General features: G+C 39.5%; 1 protein-coding gene across 1 annotated transcript in view; it reads left to right on the top strand.

Moving 5' to 3' along the window:
- Positions 1-318: 318 nt before the first annotated feature.
- Positions 319-1,097, top strand: part of LOC107093061 (leucine-rich repeat-containing protein 32-like) — a 20,430-nt gene continuing 19,651 nt past the window's right edge. The window contains exon 1 of the mRNA XM_015387881.1: positions 319-535. Within this exon, the coding sequence (XP_015243367.1) occupies positions 528-535 (8 nt within the window). The 5' untranslated portion in view covers positions 319-527. The remainder of the gene's footprint in view (positions 536-1,097) is intronic.

The raw sequence follows: 1,097 nt of genomic DNA, 5'->3' as shown, positions 1-1,097 counted from the left end.
TTTTTCCCATCAATATATCTATATTTTTTTAATGTTACAAAGGTAACAAGGTTTTGTCCTGGATTCCAACATTATTGGCTTGAAATGTTGATTTTCAAAGTATTTCACTGAGGTTCCTATAAAGGGTTAGTGTGTTTGGTAGATCAGTCCCCTGCAGTTGATGTTGGCCACCAGCAGGGGGCAGCAGACTCCAGAAGCTCAGAGTGACACTTCATCCCTGTTTCCTCATCAAGTTACTGGTAAATAAGGACCTTTTTTTTCTTTTTTTCCACTGAAGTATTTTTGTTTTTCCAGGGGGGAAAAAATAGACATGAAAAAATGATGGAGAACCTTAAACCCTCTCAGCTGCTCTGCTGATGCATCTAAAACGAAAAGGAAACAAACCAGAGAAAAAAGCCTGGGATTCCCGGTGGGATAAGTCCCCGGCGCGCAGGTGTAACATGATGCAAGCTGATAAATGGTGATGGAGAAAAGGGCTGAGAATATGAAACCAAGCGGCTGTTCCTGCGCGACACCCAGCAGACAACATGCTCAGGTAGGACTCTGTTCAGGTGACTTTGGTTCAATATTACCTGTCCGGCTGCTTCCTGCACCGACACTAAGAATGGAAACCTCTTCTTTTATTCATCATTACTTTATTTAATCTTAAATGCATTAAACCTTACACAAGCGGCTTTGAAATATACTTATTTATCTATTATGTGTGTTTGCGACTCTTTCTCAGCGCGTCCGCTGGTTTTTAAGGTGCGTTTTTAGAGCGGGTCCGCACCATTTTAACGCTGGTGCACGAAGGATTGCGCCGGCCGGGAGGGCGGAGTTACAGCCGCCAGATAGCCATAGTAACTACTATACTTTCATAAATACATATAACCGTTCAAATACAACATGAAATGAATAGAATATTCCTAAAAATGTATTTATTCTAGAGTCAAAAATCTGTTAAATGATTAATTATTGCATGTAAAAATAAGTCAAATATTTCGGTATTTTTTTTTAGTATATAGTATTCAGTTCAACTCAGTTTATTTCTATAGCTCCAATTCACAACATGTCATCTCAAGGCACTTTACAGTTCAACAGATCATCCAGTCAGATTG

This window comes from Cyprinodon variegatus, unplaced genomic scaffold (genome assembly GCF_000732505.1).
Source record: "Cyprinodon variegatus isolate N-32 unplaced genomic scaffold, C_variegatus-1.0 Scaffold406, whole genome shotgun sequence".
NCBI classification, from domain to species: domain Eukaryota; kingdom Metazoa; phylum Chordata; class Actinopteri; order Cyprinodontiformes; family Cyprinodontidae; genus Cyprinodon; species Cyprinodon variegatus.
This window is presented reverse-complemented; position numbering and strand designations above follow the sequence as displayed.